Source organism: Scomber scombrus, chromosome 6, assembly GCF_963691925.1.
Source record: "Scomber scombrus chromosome 6, fScoSco1.1, whole genome shotgun sequence".
NCBI lineage: Eukaryota > Metazoa > Chordata > Actinopteri > Scombriformes > Scombridae > Scomber > Scomber scombrus.
In genome coordinates this window covers 7,842,253-7,861,119 of record NC_084975.1, presented here as the reverse complement: position 1 = coordinate 7,861,119, position 18,867 = coordinate 7,842,253, and the positions used below count along the sequence as shown (strand labels likewise).

At 39.0% G+C, this 18,867-nt stretch overlaps 1 protein-coding gene across 2 annotated transcripts in view; it reads right to left on the bottom strand.

The window, feature by feature from the left end:
• Positions 1 to 18,867, bottom strand: part of LOC133981948 (AP-3 complex subunit beta-2) — a 46,988-nt gene that overhangs the window by 7,571 nt on the left and 20,550 nt on the right. Inside the window, exons 7-23 of one of the 2 annotated variants that reach the window (XM_062420828.1) lie at positions 17,924 to 18,106; positions 16,494 to 16,691; positions 13,994 to 14,091; positions 11,733 to 11,787; positions 11,121 to 11,192; positions 10,574 to 10,636; positions 10,340 to 10,472; positions 9,154 to 9,263; positions 8,864 to 9,040; positions 8,169 to 8,355; positions 7,848 to 7,978; positions 3,842 to 3,880; positions 2,983 to 3,097; positions 1,490 to 1,673; positions 1,185 to 1,350; positions 913 to 1,000; positions 521 to 630 (exon numbers count right to left, since the gene is read on the bottom strand). In XM_062420828.1, coding sequence (XP_062276812.1) covers positions 521 to 630; positions 913 to 1,000; positions 1,185 to 1,350; positions 1,490 to 1,673; positions 2,983 to 3,097; positions 3,842 to 3,880; positions 7,848 to 7,978; positions 8,169 to 8,355; positions 8,864 to 9,040; positions 9,154 to 9,263; positions 10,340 to 10,472; positions 10,574 to 10,636; positions 11,121 to 11,192; positions 11,733 to 11,787; positions 13,994 to 14,091; positions 16,494 to 16,691; positions 17,924 to 18,106 — 2,109 coding nt within the window. The remainder of the gene's footprint in view (positions 1 to 520; positions 631 to 912; positions 1,001 to 1,184; positions 1,351 to 1,489; positions 1,674 to 2,982; positions 3,098 to 3,841; positions 3,881 to 7,847; positions 7,979 to 8,168; positions 8,356 to 8,863; positions 9,041 to 9,153; positions 9,264 to 10,339; positions 10,473 to 10,573; positions 10,637 to 11,120; positions 11,193 to 11,732; positions 11,788 to 13,993; positions 14,092 to 16,493; positions 16,692 to 17,923; positions 18,107 to 18,867) is intronic. The other variant, XM_062420830.1, reaches the window with a different exon arrangement.

The following is an 18,867-nucleotide window of genomic DNA, read 5'->3' as shown; positions in this document are numbered from 1 at the left end:
AGGGTTATAATTTGGACAAAGCTAAAATCTTATCTGACAGATAAAAGAGTGCAACCCTTTCTTTATACTTTCTGGTCGAGTTTGACACTTTGACTTCTATAAAACAGTCAAAGACAGATATCAGGAACGTTTACTCTACACAGCAATCAGTCAGCATCCTCCTACAGTCTTTCTTACTTTAGAATGCTTCCAGGTATCATCTGCTTTACAATCATTTCTGATCATTACAGGGTATCTGCACATTTTTAAAACCTCTTTAAGGAAAAAATAATAATGCAAAAGCAGGATTTTACTGTTGCAGCAGGTTAAAATTGAGCTAATTCGATCATTTATATAGGACTGCAACTAATGATTAGTTTCATTATAGTTCCAACTGCTTGATAATTTTAAGACATTTTTAGACCGTGAATATCAAAAACTAAATTTAATACATTTTAAGACTTTTAAACGACCCTGGATCATTTGTCTAATAGAGAAAAAAGATATGAAGCAGGAAGTAAACTGATATTTTGGTACTTACTGCCGGGGAGAGAACGGCGTCAGACAAAGATAATCCCTCCAGGTCGGTCACGAGGCTGTTAGACAGGAACGAGTTGACGGGCGTCACTTGAGGAGACGGAGCAGGTTCGACTGGAAGAAAGAGACAAGAGTGTGTTACATTCATTAGAGAGATTAACAAAGATCAGACCTGACTGTATTCATCTACTTGTCATACTATCTCTTTATGAGAACACATTTATATATTTTTTACATTTAGTTTCCAGAAAAGTTGGCAGATTCACAAATGTCCTTGTCTATTGACTTTGACCGACTAATGTGGGCGTCTTTATTTCAGAATTCAGAGCAGAAAGCTTACACACACACACATACACACACACACACACATATAGGTGAAAAAATGAAAAGACTTACAATCATCAAGGTCGAGTAGAGACATTTCTTTCTTCTCTTTCTTGCTCTCTTTTTTGACAGGTTTAGGAGGAGGTTTGGATTCAGCCGCCTGCAAGCAGATGAAACAAAACTGACATGAATAGATGCTGATTTTTAATGTTCATGTTTAAAGTGGGGCAGTCTGAACACAATGAAGGTTGAGTTCTTAAGTCAATGATAAGAATACAGTTTTAGATCAGAGGAACATTTTCCAAGATTTCATAGTTAAATTCATGTAGATTCAGTATCAATACCTTTTTTTTCTTCTTGACCTCGACCTCAGACTCGGACTCATCAGAATCCGATTGGCTGCTCTCAGATTCACTTTCATCCTCTTCGTCAGATTCGGACTCTGAGTCACTCTTAGGCTGTTTGCTCTTCCTCTTGTGCTTCCTCTCTTCCTCTTCACTGCTCTGCTCGCTGGAACAAAAGCAAAGGTCAGTGAGTCAGATGAAATGTTTTATATATGTATTATTCGCCTGATGATAATAAATCATAATGCATGCAGAGAATAAAATCACATGTTCACGATTACACTAAAAACTGGAACACGAGCTACCTTTCGCTTTCTTGCACCGGCTTCTTAAATTCTTTCTTTTTCTTCTTCTTCTCCTTCTCCTCTTCTTCTTCTTCCTCCTCCTCTTCCTCAGACTCGGAGCCTTCCTCGCTCTCTTCGCTCTCTGATCCCGACCCGCTGTGTACGCTGCCGCTGCCGCTTTCTGACTCGCTGGCAGAATCAGACTCTGCAGAGGAGAAAGTCGGGTTCAGATTGTGAGCAGCTTAGTTAGTTTATAGAGAAGAAAGAGGGAACTAAAGTCTAAATACAGAACATATAGAATGTACTCTACACACACATACATACTGTACATGCTTACACACTTTCACAGACAAAAAGACCCAGTGATCTGTCAAATCTGTCAAATTATCTAAACTTTGTCGTGACTTTATATTACTGATGCCCACGACACACTAATCAAACTAATTGGATATTTTCAGGAGCAATAAAGAGTTGCAATAAAAATCTTAGGCAACACTCATCCTGACTTTGAGAAAAGTCAAAGTTTACACGGCTTTAAATAACACATCGTGATGACATCTTGTTTTTGATCATTTGGATGCAGGACAAAGATCCAGGCTTTGAACTGCTGCCAAAACTCAGCAGGTATAAATAAGCAACACTTTCAATCTCTAAAAAGAAGAGGTGGCAACGTGTCAGAGGTAAAAGCAAAAAAACTGACATCTGGGTTTGGGGATGTTTTGTTTTTATTCTCCTTCCTCAAATGTAATGGCTATTGAAAAGTCTTATTTCAATATAATTTTTAATAAGAACACACCAAAGTAAAATGGAGAGATGAGTTTTAGTTTTGATTGTGACGTTCCCAGTTAGGAGAGTATGACAGAGATTTGAGTCTGTTTAAATGAGAGTGTCCATACAAAGACATTGTTTAAACTTAAAGCTTAACTTAAAACTGTTTTTCTTTTAATTAACTGATTAATATTTTGTCTATAAAATATCAGAAAATATAAAAAAATGTCCATCACATTTTCATTATGTTCTTGGAGACTAAATCAAATGTCTTATTTTGTTTGACTAACAGTCTAAAACCCAAATATATTATGTTTAGAGATATATAAAACAGAGGAAAAACACTGGAACCGGATAACATTTGGCATTTCCGCTTAAATAAAATAATTGAATTACCAAAATGGTTGCTGATTAGTTTTCTGGCAATCGATTAATTTACAAATTCTTGCAGCTTTTCCAAACTTTAACATCACAGAACATTCTAATTCACACTGGCTGTCGGAAAAATCAGTTCCACAACTCTTTCTTCTCTTGGACTCACTCATTTCTCTCTTTCACACACACACACACACACACACACACACACACACACACACACACACACACACACACACACACACACACACACACACACACACACACACACACACACACACACACACAAGCTGGAAACTCTTCATTTGTCAAAACAAGAATGAAACAGTGCCCAGATGGCCCAAACAGAGCCATCAGCCCCCTGAAGTTACCACTATCTGCGGACTCGGTCGGCCCAGACTCGCCCTCTGAGTCCGAGTAAAACGGCTTCTCCACTTTCTTCTCCTTCCTCTTCTCTCTACTGCTACATTTGGTCCATTCAGGCACCTGGCGGAAGAAACAAGAGTTCAGATAGTGAGACGTCAGCTCTGCCTCAGTGGACATAAAAACCCCTCGGACAGAAGCGGAGACGTGGGCAGATTACAGTAGCGTGGCCATGAATACCTCTGCCTGGGCGTGATGCAGCCAAATGAAGCCAGCCATCCCTGCTGCAGATCCGCTTTAGATCTGACAGTCAGGCAACAAATTCAGAACAGACACTAATGCTTGTATGGTGTGTTTTGTTTTTGGTGGGTTTTTTTTTTGCACAGATAGATGTTAGCACCAGGTGATGCCTTCATGACCAGTTGCAGAAATGGTTTTCTTTTACACAGGGAGCAGTTCCATTAAGAGAAGTGATGTCTTTGAGGAGTGGTGACTTTCCTCCAACACTTTAAAAAAAAAAAAGAAAAAAAGAGGCCATCTGTCTCTTTCAGTGACCAAACTCATTAATCAGTGCCATCAGCTAATGAGCCTGGACATCTCCCACCCCCTCCACCCCCCTTCAAAAAACCCACAAAGTTGCTAATGCACCGCAACGTGTCAGAGGAGCGCACATCCCGCTAAAAGAATCACTTCTTTAATGGTAGAGACCGAGGAAGAGGGTGCTGTGTTTCAGGTAGCTTTGGCTGAGCTAAGCACAGAACAGCGACTATATTAGGCGGGGAGTCAAAAAGCACTTGGGGGGGGGGGTTTGCCGCTAATATGGGTTGAGGCTCAAGGAGGTGGGCTCTTTGCCGCTAACTGACTCACACTCGTTAATGTTGTGACTCTTTCGAGCAGCGCAAAAACCTGGCAGACGTAGAAAAAGAAAAGATTGGGATGGAGGTGAGATGGGGAAAAAGGAGGGAAAGTTTTTTTTTTTTTTCAGGAAAGCAAGAGAAACAGGCACAGGAAGGTTTCTGGGTATAAAAGGAAAGATGTGTGAGAACAGTGTCTGATATCACAGAGACAGAAAATTACCCCAAATTTCATGACAGCATATTAATAATTTAGCACAACATCTGGCAGTAACATTACTAAAAAAAATATATCTCTAAAAAAACATGTTTTCTCTAATAAAAATCAATACACTCCAATATAACTTCATTATACTGTATATACTTAAACAGTGGAGAAATTAAAAAAATTAAATAAAAAAAGTCAACATTAACATTCACTACTTACTTATTTAATCAAGCAAGTACATGACAATGCATTTAGTATGAGAGTCTTCATCAGTAACAAAGCATGACGTTACGCGAGCATGGATTGAGATGATCTAAGTGAAGAGGTGGAGTAGGTGGAGGAGGTGGAGGTGGAGAGGCGGAGAAGGGGAAGCCTGAAGCGTAAAAATCTGAGAGAAATCACACATCACACGACAACAACGTTTGTGACCACAGAGTGTCACAAATTTCACGTGAGACCAGTGAGGTGCAGAAGAGCAAAAACAGGACCTGGCAGCTGCTTTGCTATCTAATCCTTTTGATTTTTTTAGCTGCAGCTTGAATCAGCTTCTGTTAAATATTTAGGCTCAGCTCTTATTCTACAACTTAAATCCTCAATTTGTCCTCAAAGAGAAATTAAGTTATTCTTTTGTCTTATTGTCATTAATTGAAGACTGGTTCATCTCCTTCCACTTGAGGAAAAAAAAAGATGTTACACTTATCCTGTATTTAATATCTACGAGGAGTAAAAGCTAATGTATCTTATCTTTCATCTTCATCAGTTTCCAGAGAAAGAGAGAGACTTTAAGAAAATGAGAGCACTGATCAAAACAAACATCACCGCACTCTCAAACTGAGAGAGAGAGAGAGGGGGGGGGGCACCTCTCGCCAGTCTCCTAGCAAGCCGATTCGCCCCTCGCCGGTGGTTATGGTTTCCTCTGTCTGCGGAGATGTATAACGTGCAGAGAGAGAGAGAGTCTGTCAGAGAAGAAGGCTCGAGGCTTCAGTGGATCCGCCGACCCTCCTCAGCTTTTACAGCCACAACACGGGTGGATGTTTTCGCTTGTTTATGCTCTTTCGCTACAAATCTCGTATATTTTACATTACTGCCGACCTTTTTTTTTTTTTTTTTTTTTAAAGCATACCATTGATTTCCTACCTTCCAGGCTGCACCTTTTGTTTATTTGTCATTGATTTTAATACACTTTAAAAATCAATTATGAAGAGAGATTTGAGACGTGCATCAGATACTATTAACCATCCATCACATATAATGTGCTTTTCATTTATTTTTGTGTCAAAATTACACTGTTACTGCAGAGAGAAATAGCTGGAGTACACTTATTGATCTGCAGACTGCAATAGTGCAAACCGACTACTTTGTCTTCATCAGAGTGAAAAGAGCACTATTATTGCATAGAGCTGCAACGAACAGTCGATACATTGATAATATATAAATCGATTAGTTGATTGTAGTTCATCTGCAGCTGTTTTGATATTTGAATGATCCTTTCAGTCATACTTTAAGCTGAAATGCGATGTATTTACTGGTTTGAGCTTCTTAAATGTAATGATTTAATGCATTTCTTCTTCTACATGATGATAAACTGGTTTTTGGACTGTTGGTCGGACAAAACAAGCATATTTGAAGACATCACGGTTGATAATAACTGGCATTTTCACAATTTTCGGACACTTTACAAACAGAAATATTTATCGACTTGGAAATAATTGCTAGTTGCAGCCTTACATAGAAATGCACTTTGTTAGATAAGACTACTTTGAAAACTCTCTGTAATGGTCTCAGATTTTAAAGACGAAATCAGATTAATCAGCAAAGACTTCACTGCCTCGCCACAACTAATAAATATTTAACTAAACTACTGGTCAGTCTTATCACAACTTCAGAAGAGTGTTTCCAATTTGAAAACATATCACAATATACAAAACAAGATAACCATATACAGAATATTACCAGGCTTTATCTAAGAGTTTGGTCCTATTTCTTTGAGCTTTAGTTCATTTTTAAGTTGATATTTTAGTCTCAATGTTTTTATTATTCTGTTTGCTTAACCAGATCTTCAAGTATTCATGTGTTATTTTGTTTTCCGGCTGCTGTAATGCGACAATTTACACATTAATAATTAATAAAGCACTCTGTCTCGTCTCTAAATCCTAAGGATTAAACTCAGTGGGTTGCGTGTGGTCCAGTCAGGTGCAGAAAAGGTTAATTTCTGAGAGAGGCATAACGTGATGTCACATACTAATGTCATTTGATCCTGACCAGACTACAATAAAAGAAGCAGAAATTGCATTTGCATTGCCAATGTAGCAAATTGAATCGCAGTCATGAGATCTGTTGACAGGAAATCAATCAGATGTCGGATGTTCTTTGAATGCAGCCGTGGGGAGTTTTTGGAAACAGTGCTTGCTCACAGCTGCAATACCACCTGATGTTCAGTCATTTACATCACAAAACCCCAAACAAGAAATCGTTCACTGTGTGATGGATCGGATTTCTTAAGTTACAAATCACTGCAAGTAAAACAAATGGCTGCCTGGATTGTGGGGATTCAAACTAAATGGGAAATTATAGATGTGGATCGGCAGTAATGTAACTACATGATTTGTAGTTAAAACGTACTAAACCACCATTTACAACCTCCTGTCTCCTGCAGGACACTAATCAAATCAAAATACACCTCAAACTGTACGATAATGCACCTGTGGCCTCATCTTGAAATCTGCACCACGAGTAAATGACATGTTAACACCGAGCATGGAACATCTGCAGTGAGTACAAATCTATGCAATTATAATACTAACAAATCAAATCTTGACGTCACTCCTGGACTTTAAAATCAAGCCAGTTTAGTCTTGATTTTGACGGAGGAGGTGACACACTCAAGTTTTGATTTCATGACTTCAGTTCAAACACATTATTGGTTATGAACCAATGGCACATGGAGTGAGTGGGATGGAGAAGAAGAGGAGGGAATTTGGTGAGTTGTTGCTGCTTTGGGATGAAGCTCTACAGGAGAATTTACAGTGAGTGAACTCCTCTTAAAAATCAGTTTGCTCATCTGTAGTTTAGCAGACTATAACTTCAGTGGCTGCTTAAAGTTTGGGGGATAAATAGGAAAAATTGAATATATCGAATTTGCAAAATATCAGCTGTTTGTTTCATCTGTACATCCTGATCTTGCAGAGACTACAAGATGTGACGTTTAAAGAAAGTGAGCTGCTGTTGATACTGATTTGTAGTGAAAACTTATGCTGTTGTTCCCATTTCAATTCTCTTCTTTATCGCATGTGCGATTGGCTCAAACAAAGGTGAGAAACCACCTGGACGGGGAGAGTGAGCTGCTGCCGAACAGAAGCGAGTGCAGCAGAGAGGAAGAGGAGCTCAATATTTACTGACTTTTTTTTCAAAGTGAATCAGCGGTTTTCAAGTAGAGGTTTTTCTGTCTGACTTTTGCTCTGACTAATAAGAAAATAATCCTCTTTTCTCCTCTGTGACTCATTCTCCTCCATGGAGGGGGGAGATGTTGAGCAGCATCCATTTGGAAGTAGATGGAGGCTAAAACGGATGCGTGCTACCGATGAGCTGTTATGCTAATGATCAGTAAGTGAATGAATGATAGTGAAACAGGAATCAATGTTATATTGGAGTAAATATTAAATTGGATGTGAAGCCCTGGTGATTCTTTCCAACCCCTCTGAGGCACTGCTCTGGAGCATGAGCAACCCTCGCTCCCCTCCTTCTTTTGGACCCCCTGGAGACTCCAGAGGGCCCCTGTGTCTCTGTGTGTTACTGTTCCCACTGCACGCACAGACTCCTTCACCTCCACGTTGCGCACGGAGGGGTCTGGGGCGGCTTCAGGCCAATCAGGCAACTCTTGGTAGCCCCCAGCCTTGGCATTCAGCAGGTGGGACAATGAACCCAACTGGAAGTGGTCTCGATCTGCAAAAGCACAGAATTAAAGAATCAAGAACACAAATCCGCAACAACACACAGAGATAAGTGCAACACAGAAGGCGAGAAGCATGCAATCAGTACCAAGAACTGCACGTTTTAGTTTTAGAAATAAATAGAGACTATATTTTCAGCTCTCTCCAGGGTTTAAATCAAGTGAGGATCTTTAAATCTGTACCTTTAAATGGAGACTCGAGGATAGGTGCTGGCTTGAGGGCGAGAAACAGTTTCTTAGCGTACTTGCTAAGGGCTCCACTCTTCTCGGTGGGCACAATGAGCTGACGAATAAAGCGCGCCCGATCACGGATGTCGTAGTTCTGATCATACTTGGCCAAGTTCAGAACGTACTGCGTCAACAGTTTGGTCTGTGAGAAGAAGAAGAATAAGAAGAAAGTTGGAGGAAATGGAGGATGAGGAGAGAAAAAAGAGAATAATTACCATCTAATGTGAGCATGTACTCTGTGTGAAGACTGTAACTTCAGTATCTACTTAAAACATTTGGGGTATAAATAGGAAAAAATGAATATATTGAATATGCAAAACATTAACTTTACTAATTACCTACATTGCAATAGTAGGTAATTAGTTGGTTGCTATGGTGAATAAGGGGGTTGCTATGTAGTTACTATGATGTTCTGGGTAGTTGGTAGGATATCAGTAAGTGGTTGCCAGTGACACTAATTATGTGCACTTATGATTCATACTTTACAAAATTATACACTTGGTTCTCTATTTTTAGTATTAATAAACAAAACTTCTCTCCTGCCAGATGTTTCTGCCCTGAAGCTTGGTCTTATCGGACACATTCTGATGCCTCAAAGCTTTATTGGGTTTTTAAACACTAGTAATGGACACATGCTGTTTATTGAATACCTGTTTGGAGTTGGTGAGATAGAGCTTTGCAGCCAAGTTGATGATTTGAAGCTTGACGATGTCCTCCTCGTTAGTAAACGACTTGGCCATCTTTCTCAGGACATCCGGGGCGATCTTAGGTACGTGCTCACAATATTCTCCAATCAGCCACAGGATACTGGCCCGCGCCATCGGCACCTGAGGACGCAGGTTAAATCAAACGTTGTCAATGTTGTTGTTGTTTATTTCTTTTTTTTTTTTAAATTATTACAGATTTACGACATTAGCAGCAGTTTGTGAATGAGACTCACCTGGATGTTGTCCGTTAGTTTCGCCATGTGCTTGATGATGTCACTGTGCTTCTCCGGCTGCATCTGCAGCAGCTTCTTGATAACCACCACCGACTCGGCTACCACCAACTCTGTACAACAGGACAAAGAGGTGCTTGTTGATATCAGGAAAAAACAGTCACTGAGTTTTATTTTATTTTATTTTCATCCATGATTGAGTTAAATCAGGAGTGCAGACTTTTTACTCCTCTGGCAGTGACAGTAAAGAAGAGTGCTTGGATGTGATTGCCTGACACAGACATGCATGACAGGCACACAGAGAGGGCCAGTAAAGCTGATATATTTTGACAGTCCATCAGGCCAAAAGAGTATTTTTTGACAGCTATCAGCCCACCGGGATTTGTCCCAGTATGTCCACCACTGGCTGTAAACTACTGTTGTGGCTGTAAAGGTGGATAAATAGCTTTGAGCACCACACAGACCCCACAAATGACTTGTCTCACTATCAAAATTTGATTGATTTGGTCTGATAACATTTGGAAAGTCCAGAATAGCCACGTGATTAACGGCCAAACAGCCAGCGCAGGAATGTAGCACCTGACATGAGATTTAAATACTCAGCATACTGTTAAACACAGAGAGATTTATCTGGTGGTGATCGGCTTAATCAGCATTGTGTGAAACTCTTCTGGCAACAGCTTAAATGTAACAAACGTTCATTTATAAATAAAAGTTCTGCACTGTAGGTTTAATTAAATTAAATGATTCAATTAAATTTAGTAAATTACTTTTACCGACTGAGGAAAATGCTCTCAAACAGGTTCCTTATTTTAATTATGTTTATGTTTTTTTAATGTTGTTTTTTCCCCACTAGTTCTGACATGAAGTCTGAGTCTTGGTAATCATTATCTGATCTTCTAAAACTTTTTATTTTCTGCTGCTTTTTCTTTCAGTGTGCAAAATTTAAATGCAAATGAATGCGCTTGATTGAATTATGCTATTGACCCCGATATCTCATACTGCTATTTGCATCAATGTATACCTCCTTATAATATGAATCACTTAAAAAGCAGCTGGGGTTTCACACTGAACGACTTACCGTCTCTGTTGGACAGAGATATCTCATACTGCTATTTGCATCAATGTATACCTCCTTATAATATGAATCACTTAAAAAGCAGCTGGGGTTTCACACTGAACGACTTACCGTCTCTGTTGGACAGCAGCTGCACCAGGCCGTTCAGACACGTGTCCCTCACCTCACCGATATTGGTAGCACAGCGGCCGATGGCTTGAATTGTGGCAGCCACAAAATCTTTATCCATACTTTTGATGTATGTCTGCCAGGAGGAGAGAAGATATTCACTCAGTATAGTAATACAGAAAGGAAGGCCACAAGATTCTCTCTTTTCAAAGCATTAGAAGTTTTATTTCACTTTACCTGAAACTCTCTGAGAATGGTGGAAATGTTTGTCTCATTTGCCAGATTAGTGAGAACTTCAAGCTGCAAAAGACAAAAAAATTATACATTTAAATAAGCATGACGAGTGACCATAATATATACACTTAATTTAAAAAGCATTATTTGTTTGCAGACGGAGTCCTTTACCAAGGACTACAATTAAAAAAGTGTATTTCAATCTATTTCATGTCTTTCAAAATTACATGTTTGTTCCCTTTGGTTGAGTGAGTTCAAATCAAGTTCAATATTGTTTTTTAAAAGTCACAGTTTAAAGGGCTTACTGTCGTTTTGTTTTTTGTTTTTTTAATTATATTTTAACATGACGTCATTGTTCCCCTTGCTGCAAGAACACAGCTCAAAGTAAATAGGTTTAAAATGATGCAATGGCAAAAGGTACTGAAAATGTAATGTCCGTTATATTGCAATGTGTCTGAGGTGTGAGAATTAATACCCTTCAGCGTTATGATTAAAGAGAAAAGGACAGCAACGCAATTCTGACTGAAGGAGGGACAGAATATAAAGCAACCTTAAGGACTTTGATCTGGGTTGGGTCTGTGGAGCGGATGTAGAAACTCTTCAGGTACGGTTCAAACATCCCCTGTGAAACATTAAAGTGGGCAGAAAAAGGAAAAAGTCAGTGAACCTACAGCTCTATCAGCCTTTGATTTCAAGACACACACACACACACACAAATTTTGTCCTCGGTCACTTTGGGGACATTACGTAGACTTACATTGATATTTCCTGGAGACTTATTGTAACCTTAATCTCTGTCCCAAAAATCTGCATTTTCAAGACGTCCCCAATTAACTGGTCTTAAGTCTGAAATTTGTCCTCGAAAGTAGCCCATGACAAATCAGACACAAACAAACACACACAAACGTTGTCCTAGGTCACTTTGGGGTACATTACATAGATTTACAACTAATTACAAATCTAACCTTAACGAGTTAGTACCCAATGCTCAATTCATACCTTACCCATAACCTTAACCAGGACCTAGAAAAATACAATTTTCCCACATTACTACTGGTCCCGACAAGGTGTTTATACCATAAATGGGTCCTTAAGATGTAAGACAAACGTGCACACACACACACACACACACACACACAAAATACCACAATGTGTAGCTCACCCGTCTCTTAATCGTCATTGTCGCCACGTTCTGAAGAACAACATACTGGACTTCACTGGAATAAGAGACAGAAACAGGACAGATTAAAGGAGAAGGACGAGACAGGACAGACAGAAGACTGTTCAACAAAATGTCACGACCCCTCTCCTGTCTGCTCATAATAACAAACCCTCAGGTAGCCATTATTGAGGTCTGCAGCTCTTCAAAACAGTGTCAATATTGTTTTTTTAAATTTACAATTATTATTATTTGTACTAATATTAATGATCAGGAACAGAGCATAGTTTGAAACACAACTGCATCTTGTCATCTAGCTAATATGTCTGATAACACATCGAATTTCAACACTAACATTCAACTTGAAGCAAGCACAAGTTGTTAATGGTACATTAAATAGTAGTTTGGCATTTTTTAGACAAGGCTGTCTGAGTAACTATTATATATGTGACAGTCCTGGTAATTTGAGATCCTGCAGCCTGACAAAAGCAAATGGAGCCACGATAGCCTAAAAAAACAAGCTTGCTGTGTTTTGCTTAACCTGTCAGGCAGGTGACAGGTGTTCAAAGATAGGCAGCAGGCACCAGCATTGTGTAAAAGCCTGCAAGCTTCACCGTGAGTGGCAGTGTGATATCTGAACATCCTCACAAATACCCCTAAATTAGGTCTGAGAGAAAATCAAGTATCATTTCTGTCGTTTAGGGTTGAAACCTTTTCAGTGAGCTACGTCTGGAAGAATTTCTGACAGTGTTGCTGCTGTTTATTTGTGTGCAGTAATACGACGACTGAATGGAAGAGTCAAATCATTTTAATACGCACCCCTGCTAGATACACACAGGTGTTTCCAATTATTCTAATATTTATTCTCCTTCACTCTACTGTTGGTTTTGTATTGTGTTGCATGTTTCTACCCAACGTGAACATACAATAATGAACAGCTGTGTACGGGGCGCTTGAAACTGTTACGTGTATATTTCAAGAAAAACAGGAAGACAATGCACTTAGCCTCACACATCACACATCCATTACTGCTCAGTGGGTAGCCTGCATGCGGACGATTGACAACAGAGAGAAAAGATTCCCACTAACCACAGTATTTACTTAGTAATTAAACAGCAAATAAACACTGGAGTTGTATACATATGACATTATCTGAATGCTTAATTTCAATTTTCGAAACCTAATCATGACAACATTCTGATTTGTGAAAGCAGCCTAACAAAAGCTAGATGACGAAAACTAGCTGACTCTTTTCGCTAACAACATGATGCAGATCGTAATTATGAGAAGCCAAGTTGAAAAAAACATTCATGTGAGCCTCAAGAGTCTAAGATATAGAGACTAAAACACAGTATCACAGAACATAAAGCTGATTAAAAAGGAATTTTACACTATTTGATTCTGCCTCATTACTTATAGATTTGATAAACTGTACTTTTGGTAATTTATCTGGTGACTTCAAGGCTGGTAACCATTTTGGGATAATGTGTAACAGCCCAGGACGTTTTCCAATTCTTATTCTGCCAACATTATGATGTACTATAAAAAACAGAAAGCTCCAGAACAACTGCTGTTTCTTGGGTCAATACCTGCTATCTCAATGGCATTATTCCTCAAGTTGGTAAACCCAATGTGGTTGTTATAAGAGCCGACACACCACTGACTTCACAGGACAAATTAAGTCTAATATTGTATGGTACAATGGATTTCTGAAAAAAAAAAGAAAAAAAAAAAAGCAGCCCTCAGAGACAGATGCTGCTGTTGGTTGCTGCTGAGTGATGATCCCCATTACAGCACACCCAGAACCACAGGAGCACTTGTTCAATAAGAGGCTGACAGGCTGCAGGACTTACAGCCGAGAGGCCACCTATGTGCCGTCATCACTCCTCATGGTTTATGCCTCCTTGTTTACCCCCGTATGTTTAATTTCGCTTTCTGCTTCGGGGCTGCAGAGATTTATTTTACTGCCCCCACTCGTCATTTTGTTGTCACACTGCTTTCCACTTTGCTGAGTTTCATGGTCATTATGCTTTCTCTTATCACATTCAGCTGTGTATTTGCATTTCTGCTTTTTTTTTTTCTTCCTTTTTATGCAAGGCTCATAAACCCAGCACTCGTTATTTTCAACATTAGCTCCGTTCTTAGCCAAAATAACATCTGCTTTTTAATACACTGGAGCACTTTTAGAATATACTGCTGCCAAAATGTACAGTATATTAATGTAAGTAGATAATTCATTTCAGATACTAGACAGTGAACCTCACCTGTGACTCCTCAGGAGACGGACTAGAGCCTTGGCGATCACCCCAACCTCCACTTTAGGAGCGAGATGGAAGTACAGCTGAGCCACAGCCATCACCACCTGGAATATAAAGGAAATAAGAAGAGAGATAAAGTGTTAAATAATCTGTGGTGATACAGTCAGTCTCATAATACAGAATAGAGGGAATGAAACAGCAGCATGAGGAAATGTTATGTCACCACCATCATCCCCTACTTCTGCACCCCACTCAGCCTCTCCTAAATCAGACCGGCTTATTTTATAACCAGCATCATTTCCTATCTCAGACCCACCACTGCACGCTCGATATCACGGCCCTCTGCTGCTAATCATACCGATATAATTCAAGTCTCTCAGCAGCCTCTGCCACCTTCTGCTCTCAATTGTAATCCTGTAGATTTCCATTTAAATATTAGATCCCTAAATAATAAATCTTCTGGTTTTATCTGGTTTTATTACTGTTAATAATTTAAATCTTTTTCACAGAAACATGGAGACTGCAGTCCTCTTACTGAAGTAACTCCTGCCTCCTCTGATTTTACACACCTTCATCAACCCCCCGCTGTCAGGCAGGGGAGGGTTGGCTGCTGTTATTTAGAGAATTTTTAATGAACTCCCATTTTACGCAGTAGTTTCACATCTTGGTTTTATGGTAAATTCTAAAAGATCCATTAGATTTTAATAATCCAAAGGCCAAACTATGTTTTTATTCAAGAGTTTGTGGAGTTATTATCCCATTTTCTATCAAAGTATGACCACATTTTTATTTTATGTAATTTTTTCATACATGACTTCTACCCTTCTCAGACTTAAGTCACCAATTTTATGGATACGAAGTGACACACCTTTGACCTAGTTCTGTAGAGTCTTGCCTTGAAAAGCCTTGACAACCTCGAGACTAAGGATATCTGTGTCTGATCACAAAGCAGTTTTTTTCAGTGTGGTTTAACTCTACGTCTGCTGGCAGGTTTTCTGCGCTTTTTTACTGCTGCTTCTTTAACTGCTTTTGATTCACACTTTAACACAGAGGAGCTGGTCTCCCTTTTCAATGACATCTGTCAGACTGTCAAATAGAAAAGTCAAACACAACACCGCCGCCCTGACTAAACAAATCCACCCAGGAATAAAAGAGAGATTAATAAAAAAAATGTATTTTATGAGATCAGGAAAGATGTAATGACAAATTATCAAAAAGCAATTAAAGAAGCAAGATTTAATTTAAGCAAATCACTTTTTAATTGTATTCAAGGTAATAGATTCGGTCACGCCCCTCTCCCTAATAGCTGGAAGGAAAATACCTGATAATTGCTCTATTTTGTGTCATTTGACTATAAATCTATAGGGTTGTTAATATAATAACATGCTAATAAACCTGTCGATTACTGAAAGAACAGAACTGACGTAAAAAGGAGCAATAAAAACAGCTGTATCCTGCAGAATATGTACACAAATACATACAATTTTGCTTATTCAGTTTGTGAGTCTGGCTCGGGATGATTGTATAGGCAGCTGTGCAGCGTCATATTTTCCTGAAGGAGCCGAGACGTACTTTTTTGAAGAAGAATAATAAAGTTATGAGTGTTTTTGTGATTGATTCATAATTCTGTCATTTTCCTTTTATGAATAAATATGACCATCTGCTGTTCCACGGGTAGTTTTCCTGATCAGTTGTATTATAATAACGGCCCAACTGTTCACTGTCCCGTCAGATCAGTTGACCAATCATTTTCAAATGTAAAGTGATTTATAAATAAAATGTATCATTATCATTATTATTATTAAAGATATTGCATCAAAGGATTGATGCCCACCAGTAATAAACTTCTGCCTAGGATACACCTGTGGTTTTTCACTATAAGCTCCTACAGAAGCCTCCTCTCTCCTCTCTCCTCTCTCCTCGCCTCCTACAGGTGTGTTTACGGGATTCATGATGACGGAGGGTTTCCAGGTCATGGCCAAAGTTAGCATAATAAAAAACAACCATACAGCTTTTTTTTGTCATTGAGCTCTTCTACACTACAGGCAGGATAAGCAAACACATTTGTTGCCAGCAGAAGAGGGTTAATCCTGAACCGCCTGAAAGCAAACAGAGGCGGGGGAGCAATATCACATCTAACATGAAACAAAACAGGCCACCCAAGGTGACCACAGCAGCGCTAATGTACTGCGATGCTTTATTAATTTCCTCTGGGAAACCGTCACTCGTCCTCGTTTCAGAGTGAGGGGTCAGCTCTGATTAAGTGTCTTGCTCAAGGACACTTCAGCTGGACGGATGCTTGTTAACACGAGGGCTTGAACAAAGGTCGTGCATTTAGAGACCCTTGCTACTCACAACACCGACCTGCCGCTAGATGAGATGAAAGGAAACAATTATAATCTCTGCCTTGGTAATTAGCTCAAGAAGAGAGTTAATGAGCGCTGCGCTGTGCAACTGTATGATGTCAGATGCATGTGTGTATTAATCATCAGCGTCGTGGACTCACAGCTGCGTTACGGCTCTGCAGGAGTGGTTTAGTGTTCCTCAGCAGCAGCCGGTGGTCCGGATCCATCACGTACGGCTTCCTCTTGGCCATTACTGCAGCCTCGGCCTTCTTCTCCTTGTCATCGTCATCATCGTCCTCATCTTCATCTGAGCCGTAGAAGGTCTTATCCCCACCGCTTCCTTCCTCCAGCAGAGACTCCTGCAGAAACAGTGAGGATAGAAGATAACAGTATGAGATCATGACAGAAGTGTTGCCATCTGTCCTGCATCCAGAGTAGTTACTGGCTGCCTTAAAAGTCACCACATGGTAATGTTCACTTGAATATATTTGTTTTAAAAATAAAGCTGCTTCAGTCTGTTTGAGAAGTGTTATCAGACCTCTTTCCATTATACAAACAGGCAATGCAAAAGGGCTGTAGCAATTTGTCACCACATCAGAAATGATCACAATAGCAATGTTCCACATGTCTTGAAAAGATAGCTCAATTTGTTGTTAGTCGCTCATGAGAAAATAAGTTGACAGGTGAGTCTGAAAAAAAACTGATAAACATGGAGAAAGAAAAGTTGGCAACGGTTAGACAGGAAAACAATGACAGAAAGATTTCAATTTGTACCTCTGCACGGACACAATGGAAGAGCGGGAAGGATATAATTAATCCAGCAAAATAAAACTAAATGTACCTTTGCAATTTTAACAGTTTTTGGGTCCACGTTTAATGTCACTTTCATTCACATTCAAATTAGTTGTTTATGACAAAACACAACGATGAATTTCTAACATTTATTTGCAACAAATCAAACTATGACTCAGTGTATATAACCGTCTACTGCTCCTCGCAAATGTGTCTTTGAAGTGACTCGTAACAAATAATACACATGGAGGAAGAGCGTACAGGGGAAGAAAATATACTTTTTAAGGCTTTGTGTTTGACTATGTTTGCTCACAGTTGATGCTAGTGGTGAAACCAAAAAGACACTATTTTAATAAAATTAAAATCAATTAATCATTTAAGGCAATTATTGGACAAAAATGCCAAACATTCACTTGTTGTAGTTTTTCCAAATGTGATGATCTGTTGCTTTTCTGTGTTTTTATTTCATTATAAATCACATATTTTTGTTTCTCAGACCATTTGACAAACAAAATAAGCAACCTAATGACATCACCTTGGGTTTTGGGAAACTCTGATGTGCGCTTGCCACTATTTTTGGACATAATTGATATGAATGAATCAATAACTCAAAACAAAATTGGTAGATTAATGGGAAATAATTGTTAATTGCAGCCCTAGTTCCTAAATTTAACTTAATTAACATAGCTAACACAATTTAGTCTTATCACCATAGAGGAAATTAATACAATTTATCAATTAGGCAGCCAGTGACCAGAGGTTTACTGTAAATCTTTTAAATGTGGTTCTTCTTACTCACATTCATATTTGGGTTGAGGAACTGGGTCCTGGCATAGCGTGTCAGCATGTTGATGATGACGACCTGCCCCCACTCCTCCACGTCGATCAGAAGGTTACACAGCTTCCTGTAGTTCTTGTGGATCAGGTCGATTCGCTCCGGACACACCTCCTCAAAAGCCATGACGACGCTTCCCGCAACCAACTGCAGCACACACAACACAGAAGTTAGAGTTTTGTTCTGAAGTAAATGAGGATTGCTAATGCACCAAATACTGCCTACACATTACACAATAACATCTGGAGTTCAACAATTGTACATTTACACAATATAATTTGACTGAACGCTACAGTCTGGCTCTTTCTGGTATATTACGTTTAGAAATTATAACAATTTATGACTTAATTTCAATATGAAGAAAGAAACTGGTTAAATAAGCTTTGAAGCAGCTGAGGTACTGAATCCAATCTGGTGCCGTTCAAACTATTTACATTTGTTTGAATGAAATCTGCTGAAAAAAATATTGAATCAGCTATTTGAAGGCACGGCAAGTTTATTTATATAGTACATTTCAGCAACAAGGCAATTCAAAGTGCTTCACATAAAACATTAAAAGCATTGAGACAAAGTGCAGAGGATATAAATGGACGCTTACATACAATCTAAACAGTCATTAAAGAGCTCAGAGAACAGAAAACAAAAACACGCTGAAATAGAAAAAGACGTGCATAAAATACAAGAATAGAAATTGCAGTGCGGTGTAAGAAGTGAATAATTATTTGATGTAATGAGAAAGATCTGGATGGTTTGTAACATAGCAGCAGATCACAAATGTATTTTGGCCTTAAATCATTAAATGCTTTATAAACCTACAGCAGTATTTTAAAATCAGTTGTTTGACAGACAGGAAGCCAGTGTAAAGATCTGAGAACTGGAGTAATATAATCCACTTTCTTTGTCTTAGT